Raw genomic sequence first — 22833 nt, 5'->3', positions numbered from 1 at the left:
TATTGCAAAACCCTTATTTATAGAGAGTTGTAGGGTCTGAACAAAACAACATATGCTTGCATACGGAAGTTCTCGTACCGCACTTTTGATATTACTAGCATTGTCATAGATAATTGCATGTATTTTATCTTAAATATTCCACTACTCTGCAACATGTGCTAAGTGCTGTCAGGTTTATCCTTGTGTGCCTCACTTCTATTTCAATTATTTGTAGTACTGAACTTATTGAACTTAGATGGAAGCATATAGTGGGCTGCGATTGTAATATAACTTTCCGTAGCATGCGAAGTCCAGCTATCTGTTGTCAAATCAATCGATTCCGCAGACACACTTCTCCTTAGAAAACAAGGCCTCAATTAGGCGAATCAGTTTGCCTGGATAGTGACTGGTAACTTGGTTCTATTTCATTCATAAATTCAAGAAACCGAACTGCTTCAACGAAAGGCAAAGGAAGAAGATCATTTGGTACCATATTACTTATTTTACTATCAAGCACCCCTGCTCTTGTGGGAGAACAAGGTTTAAGGTCTCTGAGATAAGACAGAATTCTTTTCTGTTTCTTACGTACTACTATGTTCCCTTATTTGTAAAACATTTTTTCTGGGATCTTTCTGTTACTTTAGATGCATTTGTGCTTGCGTCAGGTAAAGCGATAATCTGAGACATAGAGGTAGCAGCAACTAGATTATCATCTACGTTTCTGAAATAAAAAAAAAAAATAAACACTTTGATTGCATTAGGAGTTGACAATTTAGTAACAAAACATAAATGTAGAATAATAAGTAAAACTTTGAAATGCATACAGAAACATAGATAATAAGTCAGCATTGAGAACTGAATTGATGTATCGATGACTAGGTGGAATCGTCCTTCAGTTTAAGAGAAATTAGCGGAAAAAGTTATGAAGAGAATTATGTGGAATAGATCGTTATATGAATAGCTGGCGCTACTTTCAAGTAGTCCTACATACTATGGTATGTATAGTCAATAGTACCGGTATTTGGAATTCGTGACGCTTATAGTTGCAAGATGGTAACACTAGGGTACAGTGTAAAATTGAATTACATCAGTAGAATTAAATTTATCTTACGGGTTAAAAAGTCTATGGCACAGGTCGGGTGTAGCTGAGTAATAAACTTACAGAAAAAAAAAAAAAAACAGTCGGGACGGTAGGGCGTTCGAATCGAACATCGGTCTTCTGAATGTTAATCCGATGTTCTAACGCCCGAGCTCAGTTGGAATCCGTAGTGTACTCCCGCCCATGAAATGATACAAGACTACTGCGTGTGGATTCTATAGAATCTAGGGCGCCGATTTATCTGTAACTTTGGGGATCCATTCAGATGCAGAAGGCATATATGAGGGTTTTAAGACAAATTGAATTTAAATTATGTAAAATATTGTATATTTATAAATACAATGCGGGGTCCACATGAACTTTGAGGGGGCTGCCCTCGGGCCCCCAGGATCTGTGAGCTTGACAGATCACCGTGATCATGATAAGCAATGAAGAAATGGTTGGAATATAAACATACCAGTTGTACTAATAACACACTGCCAGCTCTCTTTACTGCCAGGGGTCTGTCCTCAGGCACACGCATAATCCGGGATTCCCCGAAACACACGCATGATCGGAATTTCCCGGTGCAAACGAATGATCCGCAAGCCCTCACGTAAACAGAAAAAGTACGTGATTAAGGAAGTGTACAAATAGATGTAGCAGGAAGGAATGTTTCGTCGCTGATTTACTCGATCTTTCCTCTCCTATCCACTGTTAAGTTTGAGTTGAAGAGTCTTCTGTTTTTCCGGAAAATTTTCCGTCTTCCGTTTTCAATTTTCCGGTTTACGGAAAAAATATTTTCCGTTTTCTGGAAAATGTGGCCATTTCTAGTACAAAGTATAGCAAATAAAGTTGATTGTTCATTTAACAATGGTGGCCTTCAACAATGAAACTAACAACAATATCTGAAATCGACAGGTACCATTTCCTAGATATATCTGTGGTAATCCGATGGGTGTGCCAAGTTTGGTCAGTTTGTGGTAGAAAATGTGGGAGATAAAGTTGATTGCGTATTTAACAATGGTGGCCTTCAACAATGAAACTAAAAACAATATGTGAAATGAACACATACCATTCCCTAGATATTTCAATCTTAAATGGGTGTGCAAAGTTTGGTCAATTTCTGGTAAAATGTATGGCAGATAAAGTTGATTGTTTATTTAACAATGGTTTCCTCTAACAATGAAACTAACAACAATATGTGAAATCCACACGTACCATTCCATAGATATCTCAATCGTAAATCAGTGTGCCAAGTTTGATTAATTTGTGGAGAAAGTATGACATATAAAGTTGATTGTTAGAGACACGTTTTGGTGACATGCGAAATGTATCAGTTTTGTGCGGAAACGTTGTGTACCTAAAATATATACTTTTTCACCATTTGTCAGGCCATATAACGCTCGCGATTAAACGCGAAATTCTGTCGAATTAGCGAAATTTGCAGTTAAGTCCCGATATTAAACGAAATTTCCTCAAAAGTGACAATTTTTCAACGCAATGTAATGAAAATTCTCATTTTTGAAAAAACAGACCACCAAGAATTTTTGAAATTTTACATGCGAGCTCCAAACAGTATCTACGGGTGAAGTGAATAGTGTGGAAAGAGTGTTGCGCGATATGTTAAATGAGCATTCAGAAATCGCTGGAAAGTGTCTCCAACTAATGTACACTACTCTTCAAAATTATTGTCGCATGTCTATAAATATGTTGTTGTAGGAATATAATTTGATAACGAATTTTTCCCGTATTTCTTACATTTTTGGTATGTGTATAATCGGCAAAGACATGTATGTGACACATTTCATGTCAAAAGAGCAGTAAATAAGAACAATAAAACGAAAATAAAACTTTCTTGTCTATTTAGTAACATTTTGTTTCACTCATACTAATTTTCGTATTTATAATTCTTTGCCTATGAAATTTACCACAAATATTCATTTCCCGATTATACACATAGTATCAGTATTAAAAGTATCCTACAAAAGCATTATCAAATTATGTCTTACAAGAAGACAGTTATAGATATGCGACAATCATTTTGGACATGAGTGTACACATCAGTTTCGAATGTTGATGTGGAGAGGGCTCTCTCTCCTTACTATAACCGCTACCAGGTTATAGAAGGATTTTTTGTGGATACTCTGTATATTTCGTAAAGACAGTGATTATTATTTTCGATTTATACTTTATTCTACAACGCACATAAGTTCTTTATTTGGTGGGAATTGCTTCTTTCCCACACAATTGGACAAAGAAGTCTTTCATCATTTTTTCATATATATATTTAAAACATTGCTTTTGCTGAGGACATTTCAGTTAGTGACTAACCATTTCAGTGTTTCTCCCTGACTTATTATATGCACAGTATATATTCTGCAGTTATTTGGAACTGAATTAAGTGCTTTCTTTAATCACTTATGGAAACATTACAATAGATTAGAGAAATACGGGCTGACCAGATGTTCCAGTAACCAAAGTGGCACCAACTGCGTTGTTTCGTAGCCCGTTATCTGTACTTTCTCACGCCAGTGTTATCGCCGTGTCTAGTGCATTATAGGCAGTTGACTAAAATTAACATAAATTGTTTTCCGTATTCTGTTTGTATGTGCATACAGCTGAGTTAACTGAGTGATTTTTGAAATGAACTGCCAACACTTTTCTGTTGACCATTGCAACCCGTAGCTTGAGCTTGGATGCTCGGGGAGTTTGACTCCAGGTCTGGAAGCCGTAACTACGCGCATCGCGTCGAGCTTCAGATACGACTTATTGTGAAGGGGCACAAGCTATTTAGCCGGTGAAGGACGATTTCTTACGGCTAGCCCCAACTAGTGAAGTCCCAGGTCCGCAGACCTTGTGCGTTTAAAATGTTATATACGCGCCCGCCAACAGCAGTATTCTACTTTGGAGAATTTCTTGTTTAATTTGCTGAAGAATCACCTCTACGTTTTAGGACGGTTCAGCGTAACAACTGGATTCATCGTGAGACGATCCAGACAACTTTTCCCTAATGCTAATTCCCAAGTGTGTCAATGGTGTGAGGGAGGCATTTACAGTGATATCTGAATCATAATCATATATATATAAAGGGCTATATTGCCTGAAAAGGGCAAAGTGTGATTTCAGCGACGAAAATTATTATATTTATCTAGTGTTCAGTGTTGTGTCCAATCCTCTTCGCTATTTTTTTTTAAATAGTGTTCTAATAAATAAGTATAGTGTCATTTAATCCAGTGTGTTTTCGTTGTTTGTATGAGTGATGTTTGTGTGCGTTATGGTCAGGATGACCGTCTGATCGTCCGTGAGGTTTTCAAGACGAGACACCCGAACCTCTCGGCGCCTAATGCTCATATTATTGAGACCGACGAGCGATTTGGAAACAGTTTGTAACCTTTTCTTGGAGAGGTCCTTCATCGTCCTGTCCAGGTAAGTTAAAGTATCAGGAAGATACCTATTGGTAGTACCACGAGCCACGGACAGCGACCAGACGAACTGAAGTGGTTACAAAATAATGGCCGCCCGAACATCGACCAGAACCTCAGCCGGTTACAAATAAATGGAAGCCCGAACAGAGACCCTGAACTCCAGGCGGTTACATTACAATGACATACTTACCGACAAAAGAACAAATTTAACACCAGAAAACATTGAAACAATGCTTAAGTGTTATTTGCGTAAGTAAACTGTGAACACTCAAGTTATTTTTTTCTATTAATGTTCTCTCTGTGTGCGTTTCTTTAAATGATACTTTTATTCAGTGAGGATGCTTAATATTACTTTTAAAAAACTCAAATATTGTTTGATATAGTCTTGTATAAGCTCATATCATGGTGATTGATGAGTAGAAATTAAAGTGAAATAAAAGGTAACTAATTGTAATTGCCAAGGACAATAGTGTTTTTACATTGAATTTTTATTCACGATTTTATCCCGCTTTACGCGTATTTTTTATAACGAAATTGCGAATTATTATTTACCATAAAATCGTGTCTCTATCGATTGTTTATTTAACAATGGAGAACTCCACCGATCGTTTATTTAATAATGGTGGCCTTCACCAATGAAACTAACAACAATATGAGAAATCGACGCATTGCAGTCCCTAAATATTTGAACCCTAAATGGGTGTGCAAAGTTTGGTCAGTTTCTGGTAGAAAGTATGGCAGATAAAGTTAATTGTTTATATAACAATGGTGGCCTCTAACAATGAAACTAACAACAATATGTGAAATTGACACGTACCATTCCATAGACATCTCAATCATAAATGAGTGTGTCAAGTTTGGTTAGTTTGTGGTACACAAAGTATGGAAGATAAAGTTGATTGTATATTTAACAATGGAGAAATCCAAAGATTGTTTATTTAACAATCGTGGCCTTCAACTATGAAACAACAACAATATATGAAATCGATACGTACCATTCCCTAAATTTTGTAACGTCCATTAACCAGACTATATCCGTTTTTGCTTAATTTTTGAATTATTCATTTTATTTTTGATTGTTTTAATTTTATTAGTTGTATATGTTAACATGGCGCCATCTACCGTGTTAGACACAAACTACCTGGACGTTAAAATAACCTTAAGATTATTTGCAATCTGAAAATAAACTGAATAATAACTAGGCAAATTGGTCTCTAAAGTAAATATACATTCTCTATGCAATTCATGATGTTACAGAATACTAATATTCTAAATTTATATTTATATTCATATAAACTTAATTTCTTGACTTTTACATTAACTTTTCAATATAAATATCAACAAAGACATCACAGAAGTCTAAGCATGAATTTTACACATACAGTTAAAAAACTGGTAATGAATAAAAATACAAGAGGAAATAAACTTTTATCATTACTATTATGCTTTGGGCCAAAAGAGATACATAATAAATATAAATGAACTGATGATGAAACTATTGACGCAAATATGACATTTAGGATAAGGAAGTTAAATACACTGAACACAAAATTTACTATTTCGCGTGCAAAGAGATATTTCCAACATGTGACTACACACAAAATGGAATAATCATTGTGGTTTAATGTAAAAGTTAGAAAATGTATTTACTTCTTTGCCATTATGTCATGTGCGCATATTATATTTTTAAAAAATCCTGTCTGCTTGAGAATGATTACAATAACACTGCGATCATTTTACTTACTTGTAAAAATCTCCACTAAGAATTCCTGGCATAGGGAAATTCCTTATTGATGAAGTTGGGAATATTTTAGCTTTCAAAGGCGTTCCCTAAAATGAAAAATAAATTTAGTTCGCAGACGTTCTTTTCTCACTCTTATATATTTACCATTACAACTGCTGAAAGGTAACTGTTAAACAAAAACTGAACATATTCAACGATAGCGTGTGTAAGTATCTTTGTCATGCAAGAATGACATACCAAGTCCTGTTTCATTGATAGGAACAATTAAATATTATTTTCCTAAATAGTGTTGAGTGTTTTCTTGTTTCAAGTTAGAAGACAAAAGGAAAGCCAACTAAGGAAATCCTACCTATGCATTACAGAAAAAAAATATATCGATAATAAAATACAGGAGAATAGGAACTTACGAGGAAACAATACTGATATAAAGGAACCATGCTGACGACGGGAGTGATACAGAAACATGTCCTAAGGCACGTAGTATCCTTGGAGAAATTAACAACTGAATGGTTACTTTTTTATTACATTTGTGAAGCAATTTTCGGTTATATATGCTTCATCGTATCAAATGCACTTATCTTTACTGATTATACATTTATGGAGGCAAATGCATTCTAATTTTGTGAATTTTCTCACCAGACAATTTATTTTAAATAAGCGAATAATTGTGCTACACAACTTTTCATTATAGCATAATTGGAAATACTGCGCCCTTATGTGATCTCAACTATGTGATCTTATGTGATGCGCTGTAGTGAATAGTTATTATTTTCCAGGCGTATGGCAGAAAGCCATCACTGCCTGCTTAATGCAATACAAAAGTTATGTTACAAGTTGAGATATAATCAAGAATTCTCACCAGTATCCACTCTAAATATCTATTGTGTAACGATATAATATTGAACCAAAAGAAGAAGTACGGTGTATTGTTCATGTAAGTGCTTTAAGAGATGCATACAATTTAAAATTACGAAGAAAGCATAGTTCTTGCAAAAATTAGTAAGTTTTGAACTGAAAGTATACACCCAGTTTCCTTTCTCTTCTTGGTTTGGCCAAGATTTACAATCATTAGCATATCCATAGTTCCACTAACCTAAAATTCTAATATTAGCAATAGATACTAAAGGGTAAAAACCTTCAGGAGCACTGTCACGTTGGATAAAATGGGACGCTTAACGTAACACTGTAAAGTGGACATACAGCAGGCGTCCGATAAAATCGAAACCCGTACGTCCTCACACCATACATAATATTTAGAGCAACCCAAAAGCATAATAGCAATTTAGACATATGGTTGGTACCTTGAACATGGTTGTGGTTATTTAAGCGTCCAGAAGAAACTAATTTTAAAAGCATAATTTAAAATATATAGCACAATTCTTGGAAAATTCTGTTTAACTGCAAGTTTAACATACTATATTAAAATTTTTAAAACCAATATTTATGAGGCAAAATCATTGAGAACATAACAATGCAACAATGAAAAGCTAATTTTTATTTCTGTAAACTTTTCGGTGTAATTCTTTGATGTGGAGAAAAAGAAGGAAATGAAGAAAACTTTCCGCCAATAACGAATAGTACACAAGAACTTCACACAATATTGTTATGTGTATCGCTTGAACTTTAGCACTTTCTGTATTTTTTTGGTGATATCTTTTACTTTCCCTTTCTGTATATATGCACCTCTAAGGTGCACACAAGTGAAACAAAAACTGACTCGAGTAAAGCATATCTCTTTACAATGCATTAAGTAGAAATTTCATTAAATATGAAAGAATCTGGTTGCATAAAATATTAATAAATAGATCAAGATATTTAGAATATTTAATGTATAGTAAATATTTTACATTATACACGATTAATATAAAACAATGGCTGAAATTAACAATAAAGCATAATAAAGCATAATTTTGAAAAAAAAACATAATTACACAGAAAATAAAGCATAATGTGGGTTGCTCTAATAATATTATATATGTATACATATAAAGATGGTGCGTAGTTCATAATTAATAGTGGAAGAGACTTATATTAATTGGCAGAACGTATCAAGTTGACTTTTTGTGGTTTACATCCTTATATAACACCAAGGTTATGACGGACAGGACTCAGTATTACGTAGGTTCGAACCACGAGCGAAACATGAATTCAATGCAGTTGGCGAGTGTACAGACCATCATGCAAGATCAATGCTCACAATATAGACCATTCCACATCACACTATTTTGCTTCCAAAATAACTGGATTACAAGACCACACCCAGCAGACTCAGCGCAGAACTTGTTAGCAATTAGAATTAAAATTGTTAATTAAAAAGAATGAAGTTAATAGAATTACCAAAGGAACGTGGGATTTATTCATGTACTTTCAATTTGTAAGATATTTTATGAGTGATACTGTAGAGATTTAGGAACAGACCGTTATAGTAATGACTACCATATTGGGCTCTGTCAAGATGAAAACTAGCTGTCGAGAGACTCGAATAGAATCCAATGGTTGACTGACTATACAAATGGATGTCAGTATGACTGAATGTATGATCCTGGGTGTTCTTTGTTCTTGCTTTTTGGGAAAGAAAGAATCCCGACGTGGGCAAAAGAGAATTCATTTCTCTACGAGGAAGAGATTCACAAACAAGGAAAACCACAGTTTTCTTAGAATCTGAAACTATTAAAGAGTGAAGAAGGTTTCTTCGTGTAATTTCCAGCTTAACACAAACTCCAACCAAACATTCATTATAAAGCACGTCATTGAACAATCCTAATTTGGTTGCCGTAATGACTTTTCTTCATCCAAGACTAAAAAAGAAGGAGATATACTCATTATTGCTTAACGATCTTCTATGTAATAGCTGTTTCAGTAACGATGGGAAAACTAAATATTCTCTTTCATTTGATTAAAACTTTCGCATTGCTTTGATTTGGTGTATTTTTAGAAACATAATATCGAAATTGATGGTTTTTGAAATATGAATCAACATTTATGGCAAATTACCGGTTTTCGAACATGTAATTTTATTATAGTTGTAACAATAATAAGAATTATTATTGTGATTATGACACAATGGGCCTTATGCAGAGTCGTTTTGACGCGTTATTAATCTGATTTTCACGAAGCTTTGCACCTCTTGTAAACAATGCAGATTGCAGTGCAGAAATGTTGCCAACTAATTAAACAAAAAATGTTATATGCAATTTTGTGCTAAGAAATGAATAAACAAACTGAATGGGGAAAACAATGAGATTAAAAATAAAATGGCATGGGCTTGTGATAGGAGAATCACGAACCATTTTCTCTCGTTTGCAGTGACGTACGCACTGCTCTCCTGAATCTTTGAACTACTATGTAAACGTAGACACGCACCAGGAGAAAGAAGGGCAGAATGTTGAATTTCTTCTACCAGTGTTAATTACAATTAAAACTTACTATCCCCATTCCTAACGTTTCCTCTAGCTGAAAATCTACCTAAAATGTTAGTATTCAGAGCCACTATTACATGGTGACTTAGTGTTCCTACTAGCAGATCTATGGTTGGATGGGTGGATTAAAGTTTATTGTCCCCTTCAACAACAAGGTTCTATAATATTTGGACCTACAGCCGAACGAGTGATCCGAACTACATGAATTTCCTCCGGAAATCGAACGCGGGTCTACCGCCTGACGACGAGTACGTGGATCATATAGCCACAAAGGAGTTAATTATCAGATCTAGAAACATGTGCAGTTGCACTCACGACTTCTATTCAAAATTGAGCTCTTGGGGGGCCGCGGTGGCTCAGTGGTAGAGCGTTCACCTCTTGCACATGGGGTTCCAGGTTCGATCCCAGTTCGCGCCAAGTGAACCTTGTGGTAGACAAACACCATGTGCGTGGGTTTTCTCTGGGTACTTCAGTTTCCTCCCACTTTCTTCATTCCAACATTTCATTCATGTTTTCATCATCACCGTCTCCTTTAGCCTAGCCTGCATAATCGTGGGACGTAAAACTCGAAAAATTTCATTTCATTTCAAAATTGAGCTCCTTGTACGTTTTCATTATAGGCGAGCGAGTGTTTGGAACAAGCAATTGTTCATTCTGCAAGAACTTGAAAACTACTGAGTTTACTTATTTATTGAATAAAGAATTTATTATTTTATTTCCTTTGTTATATGTAATAAAATATCTATAAAATATATTTTTAATCCTCGTAACTTATCCTTTCATTTGATATCTAACAGAAAAGTTACGCCATAAAAAACTAATATCAGTCATGAGAGTATGAAGACTCTATCGACATCTTATTCAATAAATTTCAAGGAACTTTTTAGATTCTATATAGGAATAAAGACACATTATTTAACATGCACATAGTACCTCCTCTTAATTTCACTGCAACCAGAAAAAAATAAGACTCAAAAGTTATGAACATTCCTATCCAATATTCTAAAAATTCTTAAATGTTTAAGATTCCTTTGTACATTATTTCAATTTTGGCACCGAACATTCGGTTTTTGCATCTTTTAAATGGTAATTTATTCTGATCGCATTTTAAAACGGCGATATACAAATTATAACTGAAAAAAATAGCCTCATATTACTTCGTAATGAATCACTAAAACAGGTTTTATCCTCTTTAACTTCTCTCTATCCCCCTCATTCTCTCTTTTTTAATTGACTATTTCGTTATCTCTACTGAAAGGTCAAACAAAGATCTGAAATACTATAAGGAAGTTATTATCTTCAATAAGAACAGCGAGTTCACTTGATTTCTCTTTTTCATTTTTTTCGCCCATTTTCATGAAATGACAACTGTTTGACAACCATTCTTTGTGAAAAACTGAAAAATAATTAAGAGTTAGCAACATTGAAAATGAGACGAATAACAGTTTATTCTTCCATGAGCAAATAGTACACAACAAATGCAATGTATTATGGTAATTAGTGTATTGTTAAGGCACAGTAAGAACATTTAGGGCTCGACTCAAAGTATGTATCTATATGGGATCGAAATCTTGAACCGAAATCGAATTTGTAAGAGAAAACTGATACAACAAATGACAAAACACACGAAGTGCGCGCCACAATTTAAAGATGTCGCCTAAGGAAGCCAGCAGGTTACCTACTGCTCCGAGTTATTCTGTTAAACATAAACAATGCAAACCCGTAAGTGCAGAAGAAAAGCAAATACTTTAACGTTATCAAACGATATCAACGTTGTTCAATTCACTTGAAGAAAATTAAGACCTATAATAGCTAATTTTCATGTTCTCATAGGATATTTATTTACTTACTTTGTAGTACTGAAGTTAGTATTTGTACATTCGCATGCTATACAATGTAAGAAAACACATCAATAAATTGAACTTAAGGGGGAAAAGTACCATTTGTTTTTCATGGATATGCATAATGATTTAGGTAATAGATGAAAAAGAAATAATCTTCCATAATGATAAATATGCTTGCTGTTACATACCAGCGCCATCTCTTTATCGTTCAGTTGATAATTTGACATAACTCATTGTAATTTCATCTATAATTACAGTTTGGAGAAAAATAACAATGTTCAGTTGCTCTTAGAGGGGGATTATATAGTATTGGGTATTTTGCCCTATATCACGGCAATGGTGTGAGAGTGAGACGAGTAATGCACATCACAGTAGCAGAAATACATGCACGTGCTGCAGCAGAAATATTGCGGAAACAATTTCGTCTTCACCAATCACCAAATAGTCGTGCGCGCAATGATACAACATCAAGTTACGCGGTTTGTTTTTGAGAGGTGCAAAGGACTGTGAAAAACGCTTTAGTGCCATACTAAAGAGTTCGACTAACATATGTTTCCTGCAGTAGTCAGGCCATTAGTATGACGCTAATCATACGTCAAAACGACTCTGCATAAGGCCCTATATGTTTAAAAACCCAAGTAAATTTCCCGATGGTTTAAATACCGTTTTTTGGTGAGAAGAAACAATCTGCCATAAATACTGCTTCACATTTCAAGAAATCATCAATTTTAGATCAATTTATGCTTTGTATTACTATTTTATCATTATCATTATTATTATTATTATTATTATTATTAATAATAATAATAATAATAATAATAATAATAATAATAATGATAATAATACATATTTCATACATTCATTTTTAATCGCCTTCCAATGGTTCTTCTTCCCCATTCCTGCCCCAAAGCTTCGCTTGTCTTAAAAAAGTTCTGCTGATATGACTTTAAATAATTCTATCATCATTATAAAGCAACTTTTAAAAAGAAAATACATTTACATTGGTTATTAGTTCATATTAGAGGAAGACAAACTAAACTAAACTAAACTTAAAAAAAAAAAAAAAAGGTACTGCAGAAATATAAGTCTGGGCAAAAACTACTTACTGTTGAGTCTTCAAACCAGAGGAAATATACATAATTAAAAGTGGTATCTTTCCACATAATTGCTACTTGTCCCTCTTGTAAGTACTGTCTGCTGAATTCAACCATTGACCAAATCTAGAAGCACAGAAAAGAAAATCAACGATCACTAAGCATGTAGTAAATGTACTCTTACATCCCCCCATTTTTTTGAATTCATTCTGTAAAGACTACAACACTATCAATGTTAAATAACTGGAAACGGGCAGTAAGAAATAAAATTTTGTTTCTTATGATAAGACACAAGATATATATATATATATATATATATATATATATATATATATATATATATATATATATATATATTCATTTATTCTAACGTAGTTAGGTGAGGCCACTAAGCAAATAGAACAGAGGAAGGACGACCAGTTGCTTTCTTTGAGCTTTAAAAAACCAAATGGAAAAAAGAAATTTAAGGAACTGTAATGGAAGAATAAGCTGACAATTATATTTAGGAATTCCAAGTATACAAGAACTGAGTAATTAAGCTTCATTATACAGGATGTCACTTGCACACATCAAATAATATAAGGTACTCTGACTTCTTTATAGTGTTAACATGTTTAAAAGGGTCAGATGCATGCAGAGGCAAAAACATAATTAGAACTAGCTGTAAGAAACATGTCAAAACTTCCGATCATTACAAATGTGTTATGGCCACTATATTGTCAAATGGCGGCCGGTCCACTTTTCCTGGCAATTAACTTCTAGTGCACTATGAAATCTGCAATGTTATAGGAACACACATGAGTGCCATTTTATGGTGAACTGAAAATTCATACGAGTTAGATATACTACGCTTATATTTAGGAATTATTATAGAAGGTATTAAGGAAAATACTCAGGAATATAACTTTTTTATATATAAAAACCTTAAATTCTTGACATCTTACAACTTTACTATATAAAGCTTCAGGATTGTAGCCTTTATCAAAGACTGATTTGCCGTATTCATCATAAGAATTATAACTTTTATTGCTATCTGCTTAAACTTTCGGCATTATCACTGATAAAACTGATATACATGAAAAAGCAAAACCAAAATAAACAAAGAAACAACAAAGCTTATCGTTCAGAACAATATATATATTTTTTAAAAAAAAATGCAATAACAATGCAACAAATGAAATGAATTTTTTAACGTCCCATGGCGATGACCTTTAGGCTCAAGGAACAGATGATTAATAAAAATGAACAGTTATAAAAGAATCAATGGGATTAAGAATGTAGAAGGAAAGGGAAAACCGCGAGAACACCAATCTGAGAAGTAAAGGTTGCCGACCATGGTGCTGAGTTCATCTTCAGTACGTGTCAAAGTCAACAAAATGTAAAGCCTTACTTTTACACTGCCCAAAGAGCACATCCGTCTGTCACAAATGGGGGGGGAGGGAAGCCATTAACTTTAACATATTAATTGATGCAAAGATCTTAATTTAGAAAATTTATAACCAGGTATCATTTCATAGCAAATTAGCAACACAGCTAGATCATCCCAGTTTCTATCTTTAAGGGGGAAAAATGTACTCAACAATTCACAATATTCATACAACTGGATCGCCAGCATATTAAAAAATGAAACGAATTTGCTCTGAAGCTTTTTAAAGATCGTAACTTCGATTCCAATTTGATCTCAGGTTCGTAAAAAGTTCCATAAAAAACCGAAAAATAACTATTTTACTAAATTCCGCTTCGGGATTCCTCTTCTCCAATAACTTAATATTTTCTTTGACATTTTTCACAAACATAATACAAGCAAATAAATGACTCCTCATGCATGCCTCTGTCACAAACAGTGTTGATTTCATAGTGTAATCAATATGAATTCGCGTAAAAAAAAATGGACTACTCGTAGAAGCCATTTCTCAATAATATAGATAAGAACACCTTGGAATAACAGACAGTTTTGACACGTGGCTTAGTACATCTAATTCTACATATATCTGCAAAATCTCACACTTTCTTGCCTTTCTTCCGAGTCAAACTTTTCATTAGATTATACTATGACGGAGGGAAAAAAAGGGTAAAATTCACTATACTGCTAGCAACGAAGTTAATGAAATTCACGCAACAGTATAATTTTTTACACTTACATATTTGTCCAAATGCATTCCTTACTCAAAGTTTTCAATATTTTAATCATAACCTAAGATAAGGTTAAACATATTTTGACTTTATGTAGGCAATTCATGGAAAGCAAACAAATCTCTATCTTCCTAATTGTAGAGAGACCTACTTCACGCGAGATTAGAGAACCATCGCGTGACGAAAAATGTTAAATTACATTTATTCTCATGTCCTAAAGTCTGCTTATATCTCAACATCGCAATAATTCATGTTTAGATCCTTTTTTGAAGTTGTGATTCATTTGATCTTGCACAAATTTTCTCAAGAATTTTAAACAGGAGTTCAGAAAATAAAATGGTTGATAGATGAAACTATGCTATTTTACAGACTATTACACCATCTTAATAAAGTGACCAAAAAAAAAAAAGCTAAATTTAATTAACAAATTGTTTCTTTTTAATCACAATAATGCTCCATGATGCCACAATTCATCAGAGACCTTAATATACATGGTATCTTTTAGAATACCGTGTTAATATCTGGCTGTCAAAACAAGCTCAATGCTTATCAATTCAAATTCTTTCTTAACTTACATTGATCAATCAACATTGGAAACATCAGTAATCTCGCCGGCTTATATTTCCACTCATACTACAAATTTGATTACAAAGAAGAAATTTCAATTATGATAGCACAAAAGTACCCGATAGAATCTCTGAAGCCTTCGGAAAGAATTACTGTAGGAATAATAAAGAAGAAAGGAATATATATTAAAGGAATATGCATTAAATGTACATGCTTTATGCATTTATAAAAAAACTAAGAAGAAACATCACTATTAACGGATACTACAAAAACAGAAACAAGTGAGGCAGTATTTTCAAATGTTTATAACAAGTGAGAATTTACCTTCTTTTTTGTTAACGTGACTGTTTCTTCTGAACTGAAGTCCAAACTTGGTGTAGTAACTCGGTGATTAATTCGATCAATGTATATAAAGTGGACCAATCCTGGAAATTCTTCCAAATACTTGTTGATTGTTAGGGAAGCTCTAGTACACTTTATTAAGGACAAGCACCAACTAGTTAGCATTGGAATACTATGACAACACTACAGTTAATACTGTTATTAACAGCTACAATTTCTACTGCTAAAATGCACGTATCTAAACCAGCTTTAACGCAGACAAAATACTTTAAAATAAAAAAGTCAAGATATAAAATAAAATAAGAAAGAAAGAAAAGGAAAAGCTACATTAAAAAATACTATTTAATGAGAATAGCTAAATTTATAACACGTATCAGAAATATATTTTTTAAAATTACGATTGCACAGGAAGAGATATACTAACGAAATCTAATTAAAACAATCACTATCTGAAGCGCCTACACAAAAACCACATATATAGGCCTACATATCTTATTCTAGTGGCATGTTTATTTAAAGAAAACTTCACGGAAATGTGTTCGCATAAACTATCTAAACGCATTAATTATATGTGAGAAGTAAAATTATATTTTGAAGTGTAGTATGATGTACTTTGCTTTATCTTTGTTTTCCTTTTATTTTTTTTTTTATTTATAAACTTTGCGCCTATACAAGCATAATTTTTTAAAAAAAAAAGTTTATTTTCCCTACAATGACAGTTTAAAAAAAAAAAAAAAAGTATTTTACTTTGTTTCTCTTAAGATAGCCTATTTAACTATTGCCTAGCTAAGAGAACATGCTAAGCCAGTAAAATATTAGAAGTAGGATGACTAGATCTTTTCTCTTATGATTGAAGAGGATGCACAGAAAACTGCAATTTAGAAAGCTTGAATGAAAGAATAAACTAAGAATTAAGATTAGCAATGCTACACACACACAAAAATCATTACACAGATATTCATTTGCACGCATTAACAATATTTCTCCGGTATCTGAAACCGATTTCTTGCAGTGCCAAGAAGCCATATTCTACCTATATATATTGTGTCACAATTATATGATACTAGAAACAGTAATGTATACTATAAGACCAACATACACACATACCAAGAACAAACAAACAAATAAACAAATCAAGGAAATTAAACTAAAGATAAAAGGCATTGATTGCGTAATCAACTTTCGATAAAAGAGAAAAATATTAACATTACTGAGCACATACATCGACGGTAAAATGAAAACTTCATAAATTTCTTTCCATGTTTAAGCGTATGAGAGTGATCAATTTACGTTGTGCACACAGCTCTACATATGATTTCGTGATTCCTTCCAAAAAGCAAAAGACGATAATTATACCACAAACATTTTGCAGCTAAGGATTGCATTCGATCTTAACTAGTCAACAAGGAAAATCTCCACTAGTGCCACGATTACACAACAGTCTCAAATAAAGGAAGTAAAAGTAGAGTTTAGGTATTCTTATCAAAGAAAAACAAAAAATGTTAGGTATTACATTATCAGTATCTTTTATTTGGTTACTTCGTATTTTAAGAAAGGGAAACGTAGAGCTGATTTTGAGTTTAGCGTCCCTGTCAGCAGCGAGGCTATTTGAGACATGGATCTACTGATTACGTGGAATCCGAACCACTGAGTTTCTGCTGGGAATCGAACCCGGGGAAAAAGTTTTTGAAAGATCGTATCGAGAACATGTTTGAAAATTCCTGTATAAGATACATTACTAAACCAGAACACGAACTAGAGCTAAGGGAAAGCATGTTACAGATGTAAACAAGTGATCTAAATAGAACAAGCATTAAAACCAAAGCGTAACAATAGTAACTGTCAAAAAGGATATGATCCAAGTGTGAAATTTCGCAGAGCTTTCACTTTAAGAAAGTTACTGAAATCCGAAAGTCTTTGCTTCACTATCTGCATGATTGGCACAATCACATCTCTGCTCTGAACCAAGTGGGAAGTATCCATACACACAAAATGAAATAATTCTCGCAAGTTATCATTAAAACTTGAAGTACTCGACTCGATTCTTAACACACAATCTAATTCTTGTGTCTTCATGTAATCAATATACTTTTTTCTAATGAAGTCCCATTTGTTCTGTAGTTTTTTCTGACTTGTTTCAATTTGCGGCTTCGTTGTTTTGTTCTTCTTAAGTCCTTCAAATACCTTTTTCATTCCACTTTCTAAGCAGTCAAAAGCTTGTCTAACATTGAACATATCCTTTTGAAGCTGAATTGACTGTAAAGCATTCAGAGAATACAACGTTTCATAAAGTCCCGACGACACTGCCGGAATTCCTACCTGCAAAGAGAAATTACAATATTATTAATACATAGACAGAGGACAGAAAGACAGGCAAATAACCTGAACTGAATTGAAAATCCGTTCTACAAAATAAAATAAAATAAAATAAAATAAATCATATACAAAATCTGTAGCTGTTTTAGATAGTTATGTACTTGTAGTGTCTAACAAGTATTGTAGAGCAAATTTAAAATTTGGTCAGGTTTTGTTTTTCTCTGTATCTTTATCAATCCACTCTGCATAGTCACGACCTCTAACGTATAGATACAAAACTTCAATGTACAGTTTTCTTAAAAAAAATTAGCATCAATGTTTTAGGACATAGGACATATTTTGCCAAGCGTAAGAAGAAAATTCTAATACTTTGATTTGAAAGAAACATTTCAATTAATAAAATAAGACTCACATTTATCATGATTATTGAGGATGGCAAAAGAAACGTATGTAATAACCAATATCGGAAATCTAACTTGCAATCCGCCCAGCGCCTGTGCATTGTCAGTTTCGCCAGTAATAACTTGAATGCATACAAAACCATCCGCATACAAACGCTGTTACAATGTCAATTGTGATGTGATTCAAACAAAACGAAGTTTTGTTCCAACTTCACCTCAAACAACCGCAATAAACCACAATACTAGGAGTTACCAGTATATTAAAAGCAATAACTTCAGCAATTTGATTTCACTATAAGTATCATAGTATGAAACCTAGTAAAGGCGGATTATGCATATAGCGAGCACACACGAAAATATTGAATAAAATACACATATGATCGAATTTTTGTATTCAATGCCTTATCAATTTTCGTCTACATACTTTAATTTTGAACAGGACAAAACAGAAGAATTAAATAGCAAGTGCGATGCAGGTCTCACTGCAACCTGTCCATCTTTCCGCTATGGCATGTCGCTCTTCCCGTTTATCTCATGAAACCCCACCCGCGAGAACCCAGGCGTAAAAAGTAATCTCGAAACCCTCATTTCATACAAATTTTTATTCATTTCGTCTGCACATGCATTCTCATTGGCTGGAGCATTATTGTGACGTATAAGCAAAGTCTACGAGAGTATGTTATCGCTCCGGTTCCCACGGATGATGTTTAAACGTGAACAAAGAGTCCATTGTAACGTAAAACAAAAGAAAATGCAGAAATGGGAACTGAATGCACTTCTTTAAGTTCAATACACAAAATAAAATGAATGTTCTAAAAATTGGTTCATAATAAAGATTGCTATATGTTTGTTTGATTTAATTAATTAATGGATAAAATATACTAGTTTCAAAGAGCTATGAATGAACACTTAAAAATGAGAGAAAGACTGTACATTTTGATCTTTGAGATAAAATGGAGATACTAACTGCCTTCTGAATATGAATGTATTTGTTTGTTTTCGTTAACTTGAAAATCTTAGCCACACAAAATTAATGAAATGAGTCGAATTGTATCATATAATGTGGGAAATCACTATTTATTTCCATAGAAAACTTGAGAGTTTCCTCCCGTAGATATATGCAAGTATTCTGCGAAATAATACAATATAAATAATTGTACCTAAAATAATATTGAATAACTGCTTTTGTTTCTTAATTGGCGTTTGAAGCAGTTAAGGTTTAGAAGATCCGGCGAAATTCGTGCCAGCTGCCGAACTGTATGACGTTCTCTTTCATATGACTGCCTCTTAGGTTTTAGTTAAGGATGAAGAATCTCCAGTTTAAAGTTTCCAAGAAAATTTTACCTTGCAATTCTAATAAGAACGGATGTGCAGTGATTCAATTCTGATTGTTTCCTTGCACATACATTGTGTTCACTGACGGAAAAATCAACCCTCGAAAATGAAAAACATACGAATACTTTTGTTTTGAATTATTTGTTTTTATATATATTATTTGAACGAAATAGTTGGGCTGACGTAATAGGCACGGGGCACAGTAGAACTCCTCGTCAGACGGTGATAGGGATGTCACTCGACTTGTCGGATCACACGACAAATTTATAGAGTCCAGTGTCTGTGATGTTGAGCCAACTAAAGACGTGCAACTTTATGCACTACTGTAAGAAGTGGCCGTATTCATCGTACTCAACTTCAAATATTCATCACATATAATTACTTTCGCAGTGTTCTTACGGAAGTTGATTGAGATGGACCTGTCTTCGAAGACTGTAACGATTTTCCTTCATCAGAAGTAACACTCATCTCTATCTTTCTGGGTAAGGATCCTTTTGCGAACACAATCCTCACGCAGGTTTGCGCTCACATGCATATTCTATCATTCGATGTAGAAACGTTGGACAGCCCGCTTTGATATACCAATAAAACAGGCAACTTCATTTACTGCATGCCCATGAGCATGACCTAGCTATTCTGGTACATCTTTGCTTAGATTCTTCTTGACGAGCCGTTTTCATACAACTGACTGGCACATAATCATTCCATTTAACTACAATGGTCACGCATCAGCGATGATGGGTCGATTAGAAACGTGTTACCAGTAAGACGTCATTATAACGACAAAAACGAATTACTGTTAGTTCTGGAAGGACGTGACTAATTTTTCGTTTACTATACTTACTTATTAGGTTCTGATTAAAAAAAAAAAAAATCGAAATATGAAAAAGTGGAGTGGTACAGACAAGCGCCCTTAAATTCGCTTTTGGATATTCACTAGCAACAAAAATTCCAGCAATGTTCTATCTTAAGGGATAGCACATGTTTAAGTTACAGAAAGCTGGCTCAAATCAGTCTATTCATACTAAAATCACTAAAATCACTAGTGATCACATTGACGTTTCCTGCATGTTGCAACGAAAAGTAATATAGCAAAAATGTTTTTAAAAAAAGCATCTGACCCAACATGTGATTTTTTTTAAAAACCAACTCTACAAACTAAAATAGATAAACAAATAAAGTTAAATAAAAATTATAACATACCTCTAAAAGTAACAACAAATAGACTCCTTCTGCAAGTAAACCAACATGGACAACGTAAGACGTAAGAGAAGGTGGAGAACCGAGTAATATTAACTGACTGTTAATATCTTCGGGATCTCCACCAAATACTTCCTCATTTGCAGTCTGATTTTGCGGGTGAGTTCTCGCTCCACCTAAAAATCAATGAACAGGTTACCTTTAAAAAAATACTATTTGATGAATATTATTACACTTTCTTTAAACACACTCCTCCCTCGTTTTAAAGCATACAAAAAGAGGTAACATCGGTTCGATCCGTAACTCCCGACATTGACACTAAATCTGTAGTGGTTAATATCCACAATGACACTACGAAAGAAAAAGGAATATTCTTTTTTTTTTTTTTTTTAACTTGTAATTAAGCACACTACCAAATCTGACAGTGTAAAATATCCGTACACTGAAAACATACACTAATACAATAAATTTAACATTTTTAGTTGAAAATCAGGATTTTCTAACCGAATTGGCTGCTCGATTTTATCCGTTGCTTCCGATATTCAGTGAGAACGGTAAGACCGAGAGATGAATGCATTTATTCATATATGAAGGATATTAATAACTTTAGAACAACACAACTGATAAGCATTTTCTCCTTTGTCTTCCTCAATTCTTAAAGCGACTTTTATTGTTATCATTACTATTATATTATCCTCCCAAATGACTGGAGGCATGTATTATTTTTGAGTGTAATTGTACATACAAATAATCATCATTAACGTATGTACTCTGTTTCTACTGGCTGAGTTCCCTCGTGGCTAAGCGGTTAGCGTACGCGCCTTTGGCGTGGGAGACCCGGGTTCGATTCCCGACGGAAGCTCATGTGGTTCGGATTCCACGTTAATCAGTAGGTTCACGTCTCATATAGCCTCGCTGCTGAAAGGAGCGCTAAACTAAAATCAACTGAACAACTGAATCTGTTTCTACTGGTAAGTCACTTGCCGAAAAATGAGAAGTTTCCATGCATTATGGTCTTCAAATAACCTCTTCGTTTTGGCATAGATGTTATCAGTTTTAATAACTATCTATTGTATTATTTTCCTTTTCTTCTTTGTTTCTTTCCTCTCACCACAATTTCTTTTAATCCCTCAGCAGACAATCTCTTATCAAACAATGTCCTAAATAAAAATTTTGTTTTGCTTCTACTTTGGAATTATATTTAATTTTTAGTATGTTTTTCCAAAGAACAACGCTGAATATTTTGAAACTTCCGTTTTCATCATCTAAAGCAGTGGTCACCAAACTTACAAAGCTTCTGAGCTACCGTACCGCTACCAACCAAGAAACTACCAACTTTTTTTTTTTTTATCTTACATTTATTTCCTGCAAACTCACATTTCTAGTAAATATGAATCGAAGCTTTAACGTGATCTACCGAAAATACCTCCGCGAGCCACTAGTAGCTCGCGATTGACGGTTTGGCAATTACTGGTCTAGAATTTTGAGAATACGAAATTTACAGTTTCCTTTCTGTCTACATTCTTCTACATGCACTTCTGCATACGCGACTAAATTTTGTAGAATCGAAAAAAGTAGCAGTGTCAAGTGTCTATTACGTGAAAGAATTTGGTTTGTACGGTGATATTTTCTCAAGAGGATAAATACTGTATATGAATGAGTTTTGGTAAACCAAATTCCTTAAGAAGTACTAGCTAGCTCCCGCCTAATGGGCTTTGCGGTGGACAAGCATCATGTGTATGGGTTTTTTCGGGGTTCTCCCGATTTATCCCACATTCTTTATTCACCATTAATATTCATTTCACTATAACCGTCTCCCTTAGCCTTAATACATAACCGTGGGACGTTAAACTAAAAAATAAATACATAAAATAAAACTACTAATTGGTGATAACTCCATGTGCAATTCCCTTTTATTGTTTATAAGTATTGTGGTAGCAAGTATTGTTATTA

At 33.8% G+C, this 22833-nt stretch overlaps 1 protein-coding gene across 2 annotated transcripts in view; it reads right to left on the bottom strand.

Annotated features, from left to right (window-relative positions):
• Positions 1-22833, bottom strand: part of HPS1 (Hermansky-Pudlak syndrome 1 protein) — a 53823-nt gene that overhangs the window by 9860 nt on the left and 21130 nt on the right. The window contains exons 6-10 of one of the 2 annotated variants that reach the window (XM_081763551.1): positions 20884-21056; positions 17484-17947; positions 15611-15731; positions 12599-12712; positions 6230-6315 (exon numbers count right to left, since the gene is read on the bottom strand). In XM_081763551.1, coding sequence (XP_081619677.1) covers positions 6230-6315; positions 12599-12712; positions 15611-15731; positions 17484-17947; positions 20884-21056 — 958 coding nt within the window. Of the gene's footprint in view, positions 1-6229; positions 6316-12598; positions 12713-15610; positions 15757-17483; positions 17948-20883; positions 21057-22833 lie in introns of both variants that reach the window. The other variant, XM_081763547.1, reaches the window with a different exon arrangement.

Source organism: Thermobia domestica, chromosome 1, assembly GCF_964235325.1.
Source record: "Thermobia domestica chromosome 1, izTheDome1.hap1.1, whole genome shotgun sequence".
Classification (NCBI taxonomy): Eukaryota; Metazoa; Arthropoda; class Insecta; order Zygentoma; family Lepismatidae; genus Thermobia; species Thermobia domestica.
This window is presented reverse-complemented; position numbering and strand designations above follow the sequence as displayed.